The sequence below is a fragment of the Leptosomus discolor genome, chromosome 1 (assembly GCF_034619465.1).
Source record: "Leptosomus discolor isolate bLepDis1 chromosome 1, bLepDis1.hap2, whole genome shotgun sequence".
NCBI classification, from domain to species: domain Eukaryota; kingdom Metazoa; phylum Chordata; class Aves; order Leptosomiformes; family Leptosomidae; genus Leptosomus; species Leptosomus discolor.
This window is the reverse complement of record NC_141391.1, coordinates 2,652,178-2,668,557: the sequence shown is the minus strand read 5'-3', so window position 1 is coordinate 2,668,557 and position 16,380 is coordinate 2,652,178. Positions and strand designations below refer to the sequence as shown.

At 55.5% G+C, this 16,380-nt stretch overlaps 1 protein-coding gene across 1 annotated transcript in view; it reads right to left on the bottom strand.

Moving 5' to 3' along the window:
* Positions 1 to 16,380, bottom strand: part of CLPB (ClpB family mitochondrial disaggregase) — an 88,951-nt gene that overhangs the window by 8,267 nt on the left and 64,304 nt on the right. The window contains exons 8-11 of the mRNA XM_086481543.1: positions 8,248 to 8,325; positions 6,290 to 6,345; positions 3,864 to 3,908; positions 423 to 584 (exon numbers count right to left, since the gene is read on the bottom strand). Of these exons, the coding sequence (XP_086337669.1) occupies positions 423 to 584; positions 3,864 to 3,908; positions 6,290 to 6,345; positions 8,248 to 8,325 (341 nt within the window). The remainder of the gene's footprint in view (positions 1 to 422; positions 585 to 3,863; positions 3,909 to 6,289; positions 6,346 to 8,247; positions 8,326 to 16,380) is intronic.

Genomic DNA, 16,380 nt, shown 5'->3' with positions numbered 1-16,380 from the left:
ACTCCCGCTTTCTGCTGTGGACCAGCAACCCCCCTATTCCCGCAGCGAGCTGCCACTGGGGTGTTTTTTCCTCAGCAGTATCCTCATGACGCCATGTTCACCATCACATCTTCTTGGTGACACGGGACAACCCGATTCCCAGGCTGCTTCCTCAAGTTTCCAACCCTCCCATCACTGGCTTTTTCTCTGCCTAGCGACGTCATTCTCCATTTTAACACCAAATAACCCCGTTTCTTGGTGTTAAAGCGGAGAAGAAGCTGACAGGCTGCCTCACATTTTGTTTTTTGGAAGGGACTATCGACCCGGAGCATTTCAGCTCTGCCCCAGGACACCTCCTGCTGCCATCACCCCCTGCACCGCTCACTGCCACCTTCCCAACGGCCCCAACGGTGCAAACTCTCGACCCTGAACCGCGGCCGTACCTCATCGAACAGCTGCAGCATGATGGTGAGGACGTCTGGGTGGGCTTTGTCGACCTCGTCGAAGAGCACCACGGCGTTGGGGCACTGCCTCAGCTTTTTGGTGAGCTGCCCGCCCTCCTCGTGGCCCACGTAGCCAGGCGGCGAGCCGATAAACTTGGCGACCTGGGAGGAAGCAGCAGGACACGTGAGAGCTGCTCCGTGGGTGCCAGGAACGAAGCCCTCTTGGTAGCTCAGCAGGCAGCCACGACTCTTGGCTGCAGATAAATCAAGTTCTACACTCTTCACGCCACCCCTCGCACCCTGAGTACCCCCAGAATCAACTTAAATCAGCAACAATTTGGCAAAAGGCAGATCCTGAGCCTTGCCCAGAGCTTTAGCCAGCAGAATCTGGAGGAGCAGCCACGGGCAGGCGAGCAGGCACAACCCTGGCTTTTCCAAGCAGTGTCCAAGGGACCCATCCCAGCTGTCCAAGATCTATTTTCATCTCCTTTAGCCTTCTTAAGAGCAAGAATTCAAAGGAACAGGAGTGGCAGGTGGCTCTGGTGGGGAGTCAAAGCTTGGGAGGAGGCCACGATGAAGATACTTTTCCTGTGTCAATAACCGACTTCACTACACGACATCACGATTTTTTAAATTAGGTTAACGAATTTAGGAGATTATTTAGAAGAGTATTTCTGACAATAGAAGTGTTCTGGCAAAAATGACAAGCGATTTTTGAGGTACAGCTTGGAGCAGTGCCTGTGAGTGCGTCTTTTGGTGTAAAAAGAAGTCAAAAAGAACAAAAAGATCAGTCCGTTTGTTCATTCTGCGTGGTTCTCCGGGCCGCTGGACGTGCAGAGTCAGCGGCTGGCTGGTGGTACAGGAGGCAGAAGGAATTCTTGGGAGCAAAATCCCAAATCCTCAATAAAACAGAGACATTTCCACTCCTTAACCCGCAACGAGGAAGCAGCACAGCTGAAGGGCGAGTCCGCCGTGGTCTCGGCGCCGGGCACCGGTGTGCCCCCTCCCAGGGAGCCTGGCAGAGGAGAGGAGCCGCGGCAGCGCCGGCAAGCACCGCGCTGGTCTGAGGAAGCCACGGACCTGCTGGAGCGGGTCCAGAGGAGGCCACGAAGATGCTCAGGGGCTGGAGCAGCTCCCTGTGAGGACAGGCTGGGAGAGTTGGGGGTGTTCAGCCTGGAGAGGAGAAGGCTCTGGGGAGACCTTAGAGCGGCTTCCAGTGCTGAAAGGGGCTGCAGGAGAGGTGGGGCAACCTTTTTAGCAGGGCCTGTTGCCATAAGACAAGGAGTAATGGTTTTAAACTAAAAGAGGGGAGATTCAGACCAGATATAAGGAAGAAATTCTTTATGATGAGGGTGGTGAAACGCTGGCACAGGCTGCCCAGAGAGGCGGTAGAAGCCCCATCCCTGGAAACCTTCAAGGCCAGGTTGGACGGGGCTCTGAGCACCCTGGTCCAGCTGAAGGTGTCCCTGCTCCCTGCAGGGGGCTGGACTAGATGGCCTTGAAAGGTCCCTTCCAACCCAAACCCTTCGGTGAATCAACGATTCTCCCACTCGAGCGGCTCCTTTTTGCCGAGCAGCGGAGCCGCCCGGGGGGCGCTGCCACCCCCCTTCCCCGAGCTGCCGCCCCTGCCCGCTCCCACGGACACGAGGAGAGGGGGGTCCCGCTGGCTCGGGGAGAGCAGGAATTAGCCGAGAGCAGCTAATTCCTTGCCTTCGTTTCGCAACGCCCGGGGCTACGTGAGGCTCCCCAGGCTCCTTCAAAGGACGCTGTCTCCCGGGCTGACCTCCTGATCCTTGTTTGCTTGAAAAATTTATATCGCTCTCTCTGTAATTCTCTACTTTATTCCTTCCCTTTGCTCTGCCTCTTGTCTCTGTCAGGACACAGTATTTGATATCTCACATTTATACCGCTGCTCCTAATTCCTCTTTCTTTGTACGGAATCATCAACAGGGCTTTATTTTTATCTATTTTTCACTCCTACCCTATCATACTCCGTGATAACCCATCCATCAGGCGAGCTGAGTCTTTATTTTCTCTTCCCACACCCCTTCACTTCACTGTTTTGGGTAAAAGAACACATTTTCTGGACTGTTTCTAGCCCCATTAGGAGGTCCCTGCGGTTCCTGACGAGGGTGCTGAGGCTCCCACTGCTCACACCGGGTCAAAACCCAAACCAGACCTTGTCACAGCCTGCCACGCCGAGCGCGAGGGTCTGCCTGACCCCTGCCCGCTCGCAGCCGGGGCTGTAGGGGGCAGAGGCTGGCTGCAGCCCTCAGCAGCAAGAAATGCTAAAAAAATGGTGCTCCCATCTTGGACCAGTCCTTCTGAGCTCCCATCCTGGACCAGTCCTGAGCTCCCATCTTGGATCAGTCCCTCTGAGCTCCCCTCTTGGACCAGTCCCTCTGAGCTCCCATCTTGGATCAGTCCTTCTGAGCTCCCATCTTGGACCAGTCCTTCTCAGCTCCCATCTTGGATCAGTCCTTCTGAGCTCCCATCTTGGACCAGTCCTTCTCAGCTCCCATCTTGGATCAGTCCTTCTCAGCTCCCATCTTGGATCAGCCCTTCTCAGCTCCCATCTTGGATCAGTCCTGAGCTCCCCTCTTGGACCAGTCCCTCTGAGCTCCCCTCTTGGACCAGTCCTTCTGAGCTCCCATCTTGGATCAGTCTTTCCGAGCTCCCATCTTGGACCAGTCCTTCCGAACTCCCATCTTGGATCAGTCCTTCTCAGCTCCCCTCTTGGACCAGTCCTTCTGAGCTCCCATCTTGGACCAGTACTTCTGAGGTCCCATCTTGGACCAGTCCTTCTCAGCTCCCATCTTGGACCAGTCCTTCTGAGCTCCTTCCCAGCACCTTCCTCCTCCTCTCCTTCACGACACCATCTGCCCAGGTCCCAGCCCAGCGAGTCCTCCTCCTCCTCCTTCTCCCCTGTCTCCAGTGTTTCTGGGGATGATCCTCAGATCCTTCATGGGGTATTTCTCATCCCATGCTTTCTGGATTTGGGTACCCCTCACCATCAGCATCAATAAAAACTACAAGGCCCTCGCACAGCCGTCAAAAGGAAAAGATTATGAACCTATCTCAGGTAGGATCTTGCTGCTTTTTGGGGAGACAGAGCCCTCCAAAGGGATTTAGGGCCCCCCTGCCAGCGCCGGGAGTGACCCTGGTGCGATGTCCCACCCCTCCTGCGGCACCAGAACTGGGCAGGAGGTGTGATGGAGAGGTGGAGTCTGCCTGGAGAACGTGGAAGTAATTCAGGAAGGTCGTGGATGCCACTGCCAGGGTGAGACAGGAGCTGCTTGTGGCATTCAGCGGCGGCGGGGAGATGCTCAGCCCTGCCCAGGACAGCGACCAACCGCAGGGAAGCGAGGGCATTGGCAGGATTTGTTTAAATTACCCATTAAAGCTGCACCCCTTGGAAGCAGAGACAGCCCGTTTACTAACCTCATGCCTCTCCTGGAACTCTGACATGTCCAGTCTGATGAAACCCTGCAAGAGAAAGAAATACTTAACGTGAATTTTGCTGAAATGGGCCCCAAGTTTCATTACATTTAGAAGGTTCCTCCAGAACCAGGCAGGTGGCTGCACGGATGAAGACGTGGGTTCCCAGCACCGGAGTGGCCAGATCCACCACCAAATGGTTCTTCTGAGGAAGATGATTGCAGTTTCTCAAAGAGAGCCAGGAACAGTCCCCACCGCCGGCTCGCAGCTGAGATTCACGTCAGACGCTCTGCTCGTCGCTCGAGCCGGAGCGATACAAACAGGACTGAAACAGCAGCTCCCATTTTCCTAAATAAAATGGATATTCGGGTGGTTGAGCTTTTTAGGAGTAAATCACAAGACTTACTCTGCAGAAATAAAATAAAAATCAAAATCACGAAGCCGAGGTAATCCAGGCTGGTGGGTGATCCCCTTAAATAGATCCATTATCCTCCAGCCACAGCCAGAGACCCACGTGAAATCCTTCTTTACTGGGAAGAGGGAATGGAGGCGGGAGGATGCACGGACCAGGAATGAGCATTGGGCAGAAGGAGACATCTCACCCGGCCAGGGGCACACAGCACACGCATGGATCATGGAATCATGGAGGCACAGAAGGGTTTGGGTTGGAAGGGACCTTTCAAGGCCACCCAGTCCAACCCCGCCTGCCATGAGCAGGGACATCTTCCACTAGACCCGGTTGCTCAGAGCCCCGTCCAACCTGGCCTTGAAGATTCAGCTTCAGAGCTACTGGGTGGGTCGTTTGGCAGCGCACGGGGAGCCTGGAGCTGTTCTGGTGCCGGGGGATGCCTTGGGGCATCAACCCAAGGCGGCGAGGCCATGAGCTCCCAAGGGATGGAGGAAAGCAGGAGGATCTCCCCGGTTTTTGCCACTTGCCCGTGAAATGCTGGTATTTGGCAGGGCTGGGAAGACTCCAGGCCAGTTTAGGCCAGATTTCAGATCAAACCAGCCACATTTCTCTGCAAAGTATCAAAATCCCAACAAACTGCCCAGGGCAGGGCGAGGTGTACAAACCCGGGGCCCGATCCTGGCGGCGCCCACGCCGAGGAGCGTCCCCTCCTCAGCATCTTGGCCAACCTCTGGCCCAAGGAGAGCGGAGCCAGGCTCCGCAGGACCCGCTTCGCTTCGGTCTCATCCTGCTCCCGAGCCTCCCGCCTCTGTTCCCGTGGGGTTTATGGCCGTGTCCCCCCCCCCCCGCCCCCCGCCTCGTTACAGCAGCGCCGGCCAAAGCGATTCATTACCCACGGAACTCGGCTTTGGGCACGCTGGTGAGTTGACACAACAGTCAGCGTTTAACTGATCTCTCCATTTGATGTTTGGCCGGGCATTGACCAGTTCCAGGTGTGGGGATGAAGGTGCTCGAGAGGCAGGAGCTGGGATTTATGGCTTGTGGAAGGCAATTACAGAAGGATGAGGAAAAGAAACCAGATCTGCCATTTTTTATAGCGCTGGTTTACTTTTGATCTTCTTTCTACACGTGTCCTTTTGCGTCCGTTCTCTGCTGGAGGATGTGGGGGGGGCGGGGGGGGGGGAGAGGAATTAATCTACTGTCAGTGCAGGGGGCGGCTCTGCTTGTCTTTCCTCAGCTCCAACCTCTGCTCCTTCCCCAGCGCTCCGTGGGAGAGAGCTGGGCACGTCCCGAAGGCAGGCAGAGCCTTCAACGGGAATGGTGGAGCCTGGCTTTAAATACGTGGTGGTTTAAAACCTCAGGTACCCTTGAACTATCCCCCTCCTAAGCCACCACCACCTAGAAATAATTCTAACCGGTCTTCCCTAAAAAAAACCTGCCAAGTGGGTAACGAACGAAACCACACAAACAGCTTCTGCTCTTTGGATCCCAAACATTTGAGCACTAAGAACCCGAGCACGAAATCGATGCCGCCGTCTCCACCGTCCGTACCGGTACAAGTGGTGCCGCTGGGGACATGTAAAATGGATTTTCAGTATTTTAGCCTTCTAACAATTTACAGTGTTATTAGGAACAGAGGCCACAAAGAAAAAAACCCACCGCCTTCACCACACAGGATGTCAAAATGTCAGCAACCTCACGAGGTATTGTTAAATCCGCTGAGATTTTTACGATTTAAATCTACTGGTAACACAGACAGGGACCTTCACGGCTTCGCTGAAGGCAGCAGGAGCCCTTTCTCGGTGGGCACAGACAGAGCTCACGTGGCTCTTCCGCGGATCGATTCGGCGTGCCGCAATGCAGCCGGGCTCCCCCCCCTGTGAGCTGAGCTCCCCTGAGCCGGACTGCCAGGCTAGCAAAGCCAGGCCAGGACCCTGCCCCCCCGAAACCAACCCCAGGCTGTTCTGGAAAGCAGCTGGATGGGGAAAAAGGGAAGGGAAGAGCAGGGAAGAGCCGTTACCTTTTTGACATCCTTGTGGAGGTACTTGGCCGTCTGCTTGGCCAGCTCCGTTTTACCTGTGGCACAGACGGGAGGACAAGACACGCGTTAAACCAGGTTTAAGAATTTCAGGGAAACTGGATATTCCTCCTTTGATTTATACAAAGCGATTGCCATCAAATTCTAGGATTAGGAACACTCAGGAATGGAGCAAATCCCCACGGACACGGACGAACACGGACGCCAGCTCACAAAAAGCCAGATCCTCTCCTCCCAACCCATCCGCTCAGGGGAAAAGCTTCGTTAACCAGGCAGGCTCTAAACAGAAATATCCCCGGCTCTGGCCCCCAACCCCTCTTCCCCGCTGCCACCCACTGGCACGTAATTCCTGGGTTTATTGGGTTTATCAGGTGGAGAATTTGGCTGAGTTGGGCTCCTGGGATTATCAGCGAAGGGTGCTCTGCGGGTTAACGCTGAACAAGAAACCCTCTGACACGTCAGGGCAGAGAGCAGGCACGCAGATACGCCACAAACAACTATTCTAAATAAAAATAGGTATTAAAAAACCAAAATAGCTAAAAACCCCCAAACCCATAGAGTCTTACTGGAGTATTATACACCTGCCCAGTCCCACCCTGACACAGCAGGATTTCGGTGACGGGAAATCGGGTGGCTCAGCCCTGCAGGATCGCTTCATGACATCATCACAAAAGGGCTGCAAAACTGGGAATTCATCACTGTGCTGGGAAGCCTGCTCTGGCAGGTAAAATCTCTGCCCAAACTCAGTGTGATATTTCAGTTCAGGCTTTGTTGCCTTTGCGTGTTGCTGCACTGTAGATCCCAACGGGTAAGCACACAGCCATGTAGGTGTACATACATATATTTTTATATGTATTTATACATATACCTATGTGTGAATGGACCTTTAAAGGGCTTAACTGCTGTGGGAATCTACTGAAACGTGAAGACGCATTAGATATTCCCATCTGCACATATTTGGGCTTTCAGGTTGCTGTTACATCAAGACCCATATAAAATATCCGTTTGAGACAGTAACATTCTCAGCTGCTTTGCCTTCTTATTTCAATATTCATTTTAATGGCAGCAAAAGAAGGAGGGAAAAAAAAACCCAAACCCATGGAAATACAGGGGAATCGAAGAGCTGACAATTTCCATTACTGAGCCTTCAGCCCTGCTCAGTGAAGTCTCAAAACCATTTCTTACTGGTTTTATGCAGCTTTATAGCGACTCGTTTAGAGTTAATACTCGGCCTGTCGCTGCTCTGAGGCAGGAGCTTGGTCAGGCAGCAATCCTGGGGTGCGTCCCGCGGCCTTAACCCCTCCGGCACCGGCATCTTCCCCAGCACCAGGGAGCCAGCGGATGCAGGAGAAGCACCGAGGTTATTTCAAATGTCACCGTTTGGTTCCTTTAAAGCTGCTTTTTTGGTGGGGTTTTTGATTTTTTTCCCCCCGTTTCATGAACTGATCAGCTGCCACGTTGCGTTTCATTGTGCTTGAGGGCAAATATTATCGGTGTCAATAAAATCCCATCGTCCCAAAGCAACCCTTACCCGCAGGAGCAGAGATTTGGGTTGCAAGCAGCAAATTTCTGCTATCACCCCCACCCACGGAGGCATTCCTACTGGGAAGCACTGGGCTGTTAAAATAACACTTTGATGGTGAAAACTGCCCTTTCTCGAGACTTGTGGGGGAGACAGTCCCCCAGGATAATCCAGCCTGGGGGTGCTTGTGCCCCAGCACGGGCCGTGGCCGTGGGTGCTGGCGTCTGGCGCTGGCTGCCCTGTGGGACGATGGACTGGGCGCCCAGTTGGAAGGCCAACAGCGCCTTTTAACTGGTATTTGACGCCGAAAAGGGCGGTGGGCTTGTGCTGGGCTCGAGGAACAGCCCTGCCACAGCCCCCCGCCCTCTCCCAGCCCGGCCTCTCCACAGGGCTCTCTTCCCCACAACCCAGACGTTACCGATTCCAGATGATCCCAAGAAAAGAAAGACCAGCGGGTGCTCCTCGTCATACCAGCCATTTTCCTTCCTCCGAATAGCTGCATTTAAAGACAACGAAAACAAAAAGGAGGAGGAGGAGGAGGAGGAGGAGGAGGGGGGGGAAAAGGCATATAAATCAATGACACAAAAGCAAGTATAATTATCACTAAGTATACACTATGTTTTACTGCTCTCTACCCACTCAAAGTCCTCCCTGCCATTAGTGCTCTCTAATTTGATTAGCCAGCCAAGGCCCCAGAGACACCTAATCAGGTTAGCATGGATTTGGAAAGCTGCCCAGAGCAGATTTCGGATAAAGTTTTCCAGGATGTGCACTCAGCGTTGCCAGGGTGACGGCGGGGAAGGGGAGGGGGGACACACAGGCACACACACACACACAGAGGGATGGAGGGATGGATGGGCGGCTCGCAAGCGCAACCTTTCTGCGAAAAAAGGGGGGGTTGAAGAGGTTTGGGTGTTATTTCTCGCAGGTGAAAGGGAAGAGGGAGGTGGTTGAAGGTCACAGCAGCTCCAAACTGGTGCAAGTCTGGAGGGACTGGGAAAGGAGAGCTGGTTATCGCCGTGCCACTCTGGACAGCAAGACTCAAGGGCAAGCTGGTGAAGATACCAATGGAAAATCTTACAAAAGGCAAGGAGGGTGTGGAAACCACCACACCCAGTCAGCTCCCAAACTCCTACCAGCACACCCCTTCTTCAGGGCAGCCACTGACCTGCCCTGCAGAGCTGGCGGTGCCTCCTACCCCCCGCCCCGAGCCACCCAAGGCGCGATTCAGCCCCTCAGAACAGCCTCAGGATCTTCTAGGCACGTTCACCAAACCAGTAACACCATCGCACGGGGCTTATCTGGAAGATGAGGAAGGGCTTTTGGGGCCAAGAGGATTAAACATAAGTCACCTGCAGCCGGGATACGGCCAGCGGAGCTCCAACGTGACCTCCGTGGTTCAGACCAAGGGTCCGTGGCCGCTCGGCCTTTTGGCTAAGTCAATAATTCTTGGCATTTTAATATTAGATACCCCCTTGGCTGGACTGGGTTTGATACCTGGTGGTTGGTTGATACCAGGAGGTGGACTTCGGTGTCCCAGCTTGGGGCAGCAACGCTCCCCGGAGCGCTGTGCGAAGCAGCAGCCACAGGAGGAGGCTCGGGGATGAGTAAGACCCACCCGTGGGACTTTTCTCCCCACACTGGGCTGTCCCCTCAACTATCTTCAGCTCTGGGGATCTCCTGGGCCTGTCGTGACGGGGATCCTCCACGGGTCTCACTTCCCAGTACCCGTCCAGCCTCCTCTGGAGTCCAAGCAAGCGCCACGAACCTTTGAGTAAAGCCTGTGCTGAGCAGAGCCTACGGAAAACAGCCTCCTGGGGTATTTGCACCCTGAAATATCCTGAAGTCACCACCCCCAAATGTGAAAACACCGGTGCAGGTGGGTTGGGTGGTGGATCTGCAGCAGTTCAGGCAGTGGCCAAAGCGGGCAGGGAGAGGAGGGGGCGGTATTTTGTGGGTTCTGCTCTGGATTTCGATCTGCAAGGGCTTCAGATCTCACTCAGACCTTGTAAGGGGTGACCCAAGCTCCTGTTTCAGGATGCTTGGAAGGCTGGATGCCAACGGGACGTGGGGACACACGCAAGGAAAGCTCCACTGGGATTTGGGTCCCCGTTTGCCTTGAACAGGCTCCAGCAATGACGGGGGAGCGCAAGGGCACAGCTCTTGGCCATGAGACCAGAACAAACGCTCATGGGGGACAGCAGCGCCGTGTCCCCCTGCTGTGCCTGACCTGCTGACTCTGCCCCCGAACCAAACCCGAGCTCCAGGAATCCAAAAAGCCCCCCAGCTCGCTCCGCTCCAATACACCACCATGGGCTGCTTCCCACCGGGGACGGACTCGGACCAAGCTGGAGCCAGGAAAGGGACCACAGGGACACGAAACGCCCCGGACCACAGCTCGGATGTAATTTGGCAGATGGCTTTAGCCAAACGCCGCGGGGCAAGGCTCCAGAGCAGAGCAGAGAGCTCGCCAGATCACCGTTTGCGCCCAGCTACCGCTGCGATCCACACTGAATCGCCAGCTCCTAGTTCAGAGGGGGAGAGACAGACTCACCTCTCAGCCTTCCTGATTTATCTGCAGTATTTAAACACGGCTGCTATTACAGCTCTTGAGAAAAAAAAAAACAACAAGAGTTATTCTTGCCCTATGGGCCGGTTGTAAAGCGTTTTGTGGCATTTTGTAAGCGCCAGAAACCCAAACCCTGCGGGGTTACGAGTGACGGGGAGGCTGCGCCCAACGAGGGGCTTTTCCGACGGCACCAGGGCGAAGCTGTGGCACGTTGGGTTTGCCAGAAGGTGGGCAAGACGCCCACGAACGACACCCTACGTTGTTTTTAAGAGGAAAAGAGCAGCACCAGAGGTCGAACAGAGGGAAAACCGCTCCGGGATCCGCCGCTCGGCCGCGCTTTTCCAGCAAAGCTCTTCCCACGAGGGGCACTGCCCAGCTCCTGCAGCCTTTCGGTGGCCACCACAGCAACCACGGGAATAAACCAGCCTCTCTCTCGGTGACTGCCACCCCCAAAACCGCTTCTCTGCTCTTTCTCCCCCCCAGAACGCAGCCTGGGACTGAGGCTCTGCCCTTGTCCCTCAGCCCTGGGCTGGTGCCTCCTAAGCACGGGGCACCAGTCGGCACCGTGGGGGAGCTGTGGGTTTGTTTTCCCCCCTGGAGCTGGCAAGAGAGCGTGATAGTGACCTTTAAAAATGGGGAATTCTGAAATTCAACCTCAAAAAGAAAGTCGGGCCACAAAAGGCCCTGCTTGGTGGGAAAAGAAAAGATCCCTAAGGAAAGGCAACCTCGTCGTGGCACGGGAAGAGGTCTTCCTGCAGGAACAGGGAGAGCAAAACGGACACGGGAAATATTTAATAAATACTTCCACTTTGCACGTAAAAAGTGCAAAATACTTCACAAATATTTCCTTTTTGCAGGCAAAAAGTGTAAAAATACTTCACAAACATCTCCATTTTGCATGTAAAAACACGCTGAATGCCGTAGCCTCCAGACTGCCGGTGAAATGCCGCCTCCGCCTGCGGCAGACGTGGTGGGAAGATGCTAAACAGCAGCAGCTCAAGTGAAATATTCCAGCAGCTGGATCGTACAGCTGCACTGAGGGGTCTCACGGGAGTTTGCCGTGAAGCTCCTGGAGTCGTTCCCGTCGCATGCAGCCGAGCTCCTCTGTCTTTGAGGAGACCCAGGTAGGGTGGAAGCTGATAGATCCGGAGAGGATTAGGAAAACCAAGTGGAAAGCCTCAAGTGAGCCTGAAGACTGCAAGGAAAAAAAATCAAACCGATCTACCGAGGTGAGCAACGAGGGGTCTGAGGATCGGCTGGACCGCTGTCATTACGCAGCGCCGCGAGAAAGCACAGAACTCGCTCATCCGGCAGACAGAACGAACACGCTCCAGGGGCTGGAGCGAGATGAGGTGAAACTAGAAATAAGGCAGAACGTTTTTTAATCGTGAGGGTGACGGACCGCTGCAGCGGCTTACCACGAGGGCTGTGACTGAAGCCCTAACCCCTGCGGAGTCTGCAGGGAAAGATGTGTGTGGGGCGGGTGTCTCCCTGAAAGGTGGGGGTCGCTCAGCCCGAAGGCGAAGGTTTGCATCGCAGGGGGTCAGCCCCGACAGCCGAAAAAAAAAGCGCCCCATTTCCACCCAGTGTTTCCACCCAGCGCCACGGGACTGGGAAGCGGGTGGGAGCTGGAGCGCCAGCGCCACGAGGACTCGCTGGTTTATGCCTGGACGCAATCGAGACGCATTACCCAGCGCCTTAGTCACGTTAATAAGTCCTGATTCCCGTCAAGGCTTAATTAGCTCGGGCGTAGAGCCAGGCTGCAGGACTGGCCTGCACCTCACCCTGCCCGGGGCGGGGGGGCTCTGCTCGGCCCCGCGCCCCAGCTCGGGCCGCAGCTCGCAGCAGGCCTCCACTCCTGCCTTCCAGCCGCTCACGGCGCCGTGGCAGCCCCCCAAACCACGAAGAGGAAGAGGAGGGAATGGCTGTGCCGTCGCCACGGAGGGGGGCAAGGGAAGGTCTGTGCGGGCTACAGCCACCCCGGTCCCCGCAGGCCTCGGAGAGCGTCCCGCATCGCGCCCTTCCCGGCTCCTTGCCTGCCCTTTATGGCAGCAAACGTGAGGTCAAACACCCGGGGTGGATATATTTTATAAGAACGGATGGGGAATAAGAGGACAATTTCTGCAGAGGATAATAAAGGCAATAAACTTCTGCTGCAGGGCACGGAGTGACCACTGGCAGGGGTCAGGCCGCTCAACGGCGCGAAGGCAGCGAGGTTAAGCGTGGTCTTTTTTTCACTCCCCGCTGCAGCAGGATGCCAGACTTTAAGGGTAAAGGCTGGTCTCGCCCACAGCAACCCCAGGGATATAAAGCATCCCGTGAAGAACTACTACAAAGTCAGCGCTCGTGATTCAGTGCGAGATCCCGGCTGGAAGGTGTTGACCATCGTTAGTTAGCGGGTTGGTTAGATCAGCAGAGTGATGTGGTGTAAACCCTTTCCTACGAGCAGCCTTAAAATGATGAGATCCTCCAGCACACAGCCTCAGCACTCCTGAGGTTTGGAAAACCTGAAACCTCCTGGAGGTCACCAGAGAGGGGCCACCGCGCACCCGTGGCCGCAAGAGGCTCTCCTAGGCCGGCCACCGCACGGCTCCGCTTCAGCAAGAGGCACCCAGATGCCGTCCCAGGGCAGAGCAGGGACGTCAGCACCCGTTGGAAGGATGGAAACCCGCAGGAGCCCTCCTCTCCTGGGGGTTTGTACCCACCAAGCAGCCACCAGCCACGCTGACAGGTCTTCCGTTGACAGCCCTGCAAGAAATCCACGCGGTGCCTCTGGGGAAAGCTGTCCCCTTCCCCCTGCGCCTTCGGGGACGGCAGAAACAAGGAAATCAGAAGGAGGTAGGTGACGCTGCTTTGCTGAAATTTCATTAGGACGTTCAGCCCCAATGTCCGAGCGAAGAGGCTGATGATGACGCCCTGGCCTTCTTCTTCGGAGCCATTTCCAGCGTCGCCGCGGCGCTCTCACTTTATTTCGTACATCTGTAACGGCGTAACCGTGGCGTGGTGTCTCCGAGAGGCCCTTCAGCTCGCTATTGAACTGATAAATTCACTGTATTACTTTACACAAATCAATACCCCAGCAGTTATCAGGGGCTGATGTGACCGAAATTGGTTTCAGCCAATTTGTGAGTGTAATAAATGTCCATTTATCAAATCAATTCATTCAGCGGCGCTTCGCAGACCGCCCGGGCTCAGGGTCCCACGGGGTGAGGTCTCCGTGTCCGTCCCCACCGTGGGATCGCTCTCCTCCCTCCGGGCTCTGCGTCGTCGGGCCGGGGTTCACCGCAGCCCCCCAAGAGCCGCTCGTCCAGCCCCACCACCAGCGGCTCTGGGAGGTGGAAGAAGACGAAGCTCCAACTAGAGCAAAGCTGTTCCCTTGCAAAGCGTGACCTGACTTGCAGGCAACAACAAGTGCTACCCACAGTGAAACACAGAACTTGTAAAGGATCTTATCTTGTCCAAAACAGAACCCATTTCCTTTGGACCGGGGCAGGATGATATCCCTGCTCAACCGTTTTCCTTCAGCTTTGAAACGCCAACTGATTCCCACACCCTAACTGCCCAGCGCGTTTGAAGTTGGTCATTTTATCATTAAGGAGTCGATTCGCTGCACTACCCTTTATTTAAAATCTCTGTGCTAAAACGTGAACGACGCTTTTCCTTCCTCTCCCCTTACTCAACTTCAGGAAGAATCACAACAGATTATTTCAATCCAAAAGGTTTCGGAAATCAGCACTGGGAAGTGGCGGGTTTGAACCCGCCACCTCCGCGGGACCGCTGCCTGGCGAACGCTACGTATCCATATAAACGAGGCGTGATCTTTAGGGGACGAGACCACGAACCAACCCCTCCAAAAAAATATATAGATTTTCAACAAAAATGCCCTCCTTTGGTTTACAACCTCGGGCAGGAGAGGCGTTCTGCTGATCCCTACGAAGCAGGCACCGCCTCACCCCGGTGCCTCCGCATCTTCAAGCGAGAAGGCAAACGAGCCCTAACGAGGTTCAGAGCATAATCATTGATGGAAGTGCCTGGAAACGCATCCCTAAGCCTTTTTTTTTTTTTTGCTGCTCGTTTGCACGAAGCAGTTGTAGGATCCCGGCTGCCGCCAGCTCCCGAGATCACGGGAATGACCTGCCTGTTCCACACGTTACGAGACGGAATATTTCATGTGGGTTTTGTGAAACCCCCACCGAGGCCCGCGGAGGAGAGAGCGTCGCTCAGCCCCGGCCAAGCTGCCTCCCACCATCGCCCTCCCCAGTCAGAGCACTGGGAGGAACCCCGCACCCTCGGAGGCGCCCGGGGATCATCGGCTCCTCCTCCTCCTCCTCCTCATCATCCACCTTCCCGCAGTCCTGCCGTCGCCTGCCCTGCTTCGCGGGGCGGGAAAGAGAGCAGCGGGGCTCGGATCTCTCCCGTGGGAACGACAGGGAAGGGTTTCTTCCAGCTCCGCGCGAGCACCCCAGCAGCAGCAGCCCCCCTGCCCCGGGTAGCCCCCACCACCCCGGCAAACCCCACAGCACACGTTCGTCCTCGGCCGAGCCCCTCCGGAGACGGTTCGGCTCACGCGCCGGGCGGCGGATGAAATCAGATTATTCAATGACAGGCGGCAGTTATAAATCAAACAGAGCAGCTCAGATCTCGAGGCGGGGCGGGCGGCGAGTCTCCCGGCCGACACACCGCGTCGGCGAGGCACGTGGGGTCCACGAAGCAGCACCGAAACCGGCTGGGAGTCAAAAGAAATAACAAAAACTGGAGCGGAAAGGCTTGAAAGGAAAAAAGTAACGGCTCTCCGTTCACCCTTTCCTGAAAGAAAACAACAAAAAGGGGGCAGAAGGGAAGAGGGGGAGGAGGGGACTGAGACTCTCCCGCTACCTTTTGGTCTGATATCCCGAGGCTGCAGGGGTATCAAGCACATTCCCTATAATTCAATAAGAGAAACCTCCATAAAAGCAGCCGCTTTAATGGGCAGCAACACCACCTGTGTCAGAAACAGGCACTACCCATTAATCAAAGCTTCCCAATTAGCCCGCGCTGCTGCCCCCAGGCACAGCCCCTCTCCAAACACAGAGGGTGCCTGTCGTGTTCGCAGGGGGAGAGCTGGCTCTGCCCAGGGCTCCCAGCTCACACAGGACTCGTCTTTTGTTAACGAGAGCGCTACGGGGTTTGGGACAGCACGTGGCTCGCAGCTCTGCCCTGACCTCAGCCCGCTCTTACCTCGCCGTCCCGTTTTCAGGCACCCAACTGGGGATGCACGGGTGGTTCAAGGAATTATGAACGGCATCCCGAGGTTTTCAGGCTTTGGATTGGCAAACCGAACCCAGCCCAGCTCGCTGGAGCCTCGGTTTCCTCACAGCCTTTTAGCGCCCAGCGTGAAATAAACCGCTTCTGAGTTTTGAGAGGCTGCCCCGTCCTCGGGCCGCCGAGGGAAACCAACCTCACACGACCAGCCAGGACCCCTCTGGTGCGGTGGTGGGAGCTGGTGGAGCCGCAGCTCCAGGCTCTGGGCAGGGCCCAGGCTGATGCCCCAAGCTCAGGCTTTGCAGGGAGCCCTGGCGGTACAAGCAAAGCCCCGCGAGAGAACAGCACTTACTCGGCCGAGCGACGCGGTCAGCCATCAGCCCCCTTGTGCTCCGCAGATGCCCAACACCCTTTCGTCTCCAAGCGCCTAATTGATTCACGTAACGAAGTTACGCTCGGAGCAACCGCCTGGGCTCGGCTGAAATTTGTGGTTTCTGTTTGGGGCCGCGCGCCTAAAAGCCCGTCTGGTTTTTTTCCTCCGACTCCCACCACCAGCCTGATGAAAACCATTACCTTCGCCTCCAGACCTCGCCGCACGCTTGTACGGTTCCACCACAGCCACCAGAGGCCAGACTCCTCATTTATTATTATTCCCTGGGTTTATGAATTATCTTTTTTTTTTTTTTTTTTTTTTAACCCCGAAAACTTCGAATTTGAAGCGCAGGAAAACGTCCTGAAGAA